Source organism: Aptenodytes forsteri, unplaced genomic scaffold (genome assembly GCF_000699145.1).
Source record: "Aptenodytes forsteri isolate BGI_AS27 unplaced genomic scaffold, ASM69914v1 Scaffold75, whole genome shotgun sequence".
Lineage (NCBI taxonomy): Eukaryota > Metazoa > Chordata > Aves > Sphenisciformes > Spheniscidae > Aptenodytes > Aptenodytes forsteri.
The window spans coordinates 1,857,941-1,860,329 of record NW_008794171.1 but is presented as its reverse complement, the minus strand read 5'-3'; the positions used below and the strand labels follow the sequence as shown (position 1 = coordinate 1,860,329).

Here is a 2,389-nt window from a genome sequence, read left to right as displayed (position 1 = left end):
GCTCTTATCCAAGGAGCCACTGATACTCCACATACGATAACCACTCTTCGTTGTTGAGGTATGCTGCAGTAACTGGTGCCTGTAGCTGGTCAGAGCAGAATTTGACCCTAAGGCTGAGGCTGGCTAAATAGCTGCTCTTGCTGTCAGTTAGTGCCCTGATCTTAATTTGAAGCTCCCGAGCAGCTGGAGTGGTGCTGGGAGCGAGTGGGGATGACGGTGGTACGCCTGATCCTGGGCACAGCACGTCACTGCGCTGGTGAGGAGGGGTCTGGCACCCTTTGGAGGTGTCTGGAGGCCACAATTACTCTGCCAGAAGTTACATGAGGAAATCCTTGTTTTCACATGTGTAACTTGAACCCCTCAAAACTCATGCGCAGTCTCAGAGGCAGAAGAAGTGGCAGCACCCTGGCTCAAACTTGCCCTTGCATCACTGCAAGGACTGCTGGGCTGCGGGAATGGTGTTTGAGATCTTGTTTCAATAAACATGTAAGTGGTAGGTTGTGCATTTGGGAAACACAGCGGCATGACGGTACGTGATGGTAGCTGTTTCCTCAGGAAACCAGCCTTATCTGACCACAGTTTGTATCTACTGGTTCCCCTTTGGCCTACCTGAGTCAAGTGCAAGCAAGAGAGACAGGTCTTGGAGGTCATGTACCCCCCAAAACTTAAGAAAATAGGCCTAAAAGACAGGTGCTTCTAATAGACTGTCTCAACCCTTAGGAGACATCAGAGAGGCCCTGTGGGAGTTTAACTCTTTGAGTGCAGGGGAAATTTAGTGACTCTCCTCCCTGCAGAGCTGCTGTCTGTCATTTGATTGCTTTGGATACTGCGAAATCCCAACTGTGAGCTTTTCTTCCTAAACTTGATTTCTTTTTTTTTAATCTTCCGAGGACATGATAACTTTTGCTTTGTTTTCCCAGGTGCTCAGATAAGCTGTTTTGCACCCAGCTCCTTCTCCTGGCGACAAGCTGCTTACGTGGACTCCTACTGCTGGGCAGCTGTGCAGCAGAAGCAAGCATCCCAGAACAACTTAGAAAACATTCCCCTGTGGCTGCATAAAGTATGTACAGATCTTCTCCGGGAAAAATTGTCCCCATGTAGAAGCCTGCCTTTGCCTCACTTTTCTTGCTCCTCTTCTCTGCTGTAGTCCTTGGCTTTGACTTAACTCTCTATTTTTAGAGAGAATGTTTTCTTTCCCTTACTTCCAAAGAGGGTAGTACTAGAGAAGGTATTTTCTTCTTTTAAATAAAGGGTCTGTCATGCTATAATAACAAATATCGCCAGTTATCTGACACAAGAGTAATGTTAATGTTGCTGTGTTGCCCTGGAGCTGAGTGCCTCACCTGGCTTTAGCTAGGAACTATTTTAAAATCAGGATACAAGACACAACAACTGCCCTAATGCGTGTATCAAAAGCTTACTTTAGGAAAACAGGATAATAAAAACATTTTGTATTTTTATTGCGTTACACTTGGCCAGTTTTGCATGGAGAGGAATTCAGGGCAGATAGGCATTTTGGGAGAGATGAAATTCATCACTGGTACCAACAGGTTTAACCCTGTCTTCAGTGTGCTCTTCTGAGCTTCCACAGGCTGTTCCCTTGCAAACCGTGAGCTGGCTTTCACTGCTCTGAGAAAAGCATCATCGTACTGAATGCACAGTAAGAGACTTATTTTATAGGTAAAAAGTGCAGTAGGTACTAAGATACTTCAGCTGGCTCAAAGCGGTTAGTGGAGCTTTGGCAGGAGTTACAAACTCTTGCATAAATGCCATGCCAATTCCTGGAGCTGACTCAACTCAAGAGGCAGCGTCGCCCTGCTTGGGCAGTGCTGATGCCAAAGTAAGAAATGCTATTGGAGCTCTGCAAATTTGGGGTGTTGTGTGCTGCCTTCCCCAGCTCTTTTATTACTTGCCCCAGCAAATAACCCCCCTGGCACCTGGGAGCGGAGGGGAACCTGGTGTTAGAGGGAGCTCAAGTCTGGGACCTGCAGCACCTGTATTTCTGGGTGTTGCTGGTGTATCCTGTACCTCAGCTTTTATTATCCAGTCAGCTGGTGGTATCTCCTCTGAAAGACTATTCAGGGCTGTCTCTGATTCATGTGCTGACTCAAATCACTAACCATATGTCATGGTTTAACCTCAGCTGGCAACTGAGCACCACACAGCCGCTCGCTCACTCTCCCCCCACCCCGGTGGGATGGGGGAGAGAATCGGAAGAGTAAAAGTGAGAAAACTCATGGGTTGAGATAAGAACAGTTTAATAATTGAAATAAAATAGTAATAATAATAACAACAATAATAAGAAGAAGAATATACAAAGCAAGTGATGCACAATGCAATTGCTCACCACCCGCCGACCGATGCCCAGCCAGGCCCCGAGCAGCGGCCC

General features: G+C 46.9%; 1 protein-coding gene across 1 annotated transcript in view; it reads left to right on the top strand.

The window, feature by feature from the left end:
* The first annotated feature begins 210 nt into the window (after positions 1–210).
* Positions 211–2,389, top strand: part of PANX1 (pannexin 1) — an 18,313-nt gene continuing 16,134 nt past the window's right edge. Inside the window, exons 1-2 of the mRNA XM_019472773.1 lie at positions 211–256; positions 921–1,060. Coding sequence (XP_019328318.1) covers positions 211–256; positions 921–1,060 — 186 coding nt within the window. The remainder of the gene's footprint in view (positions 257–920; positions 1,061–2,389) is intronic.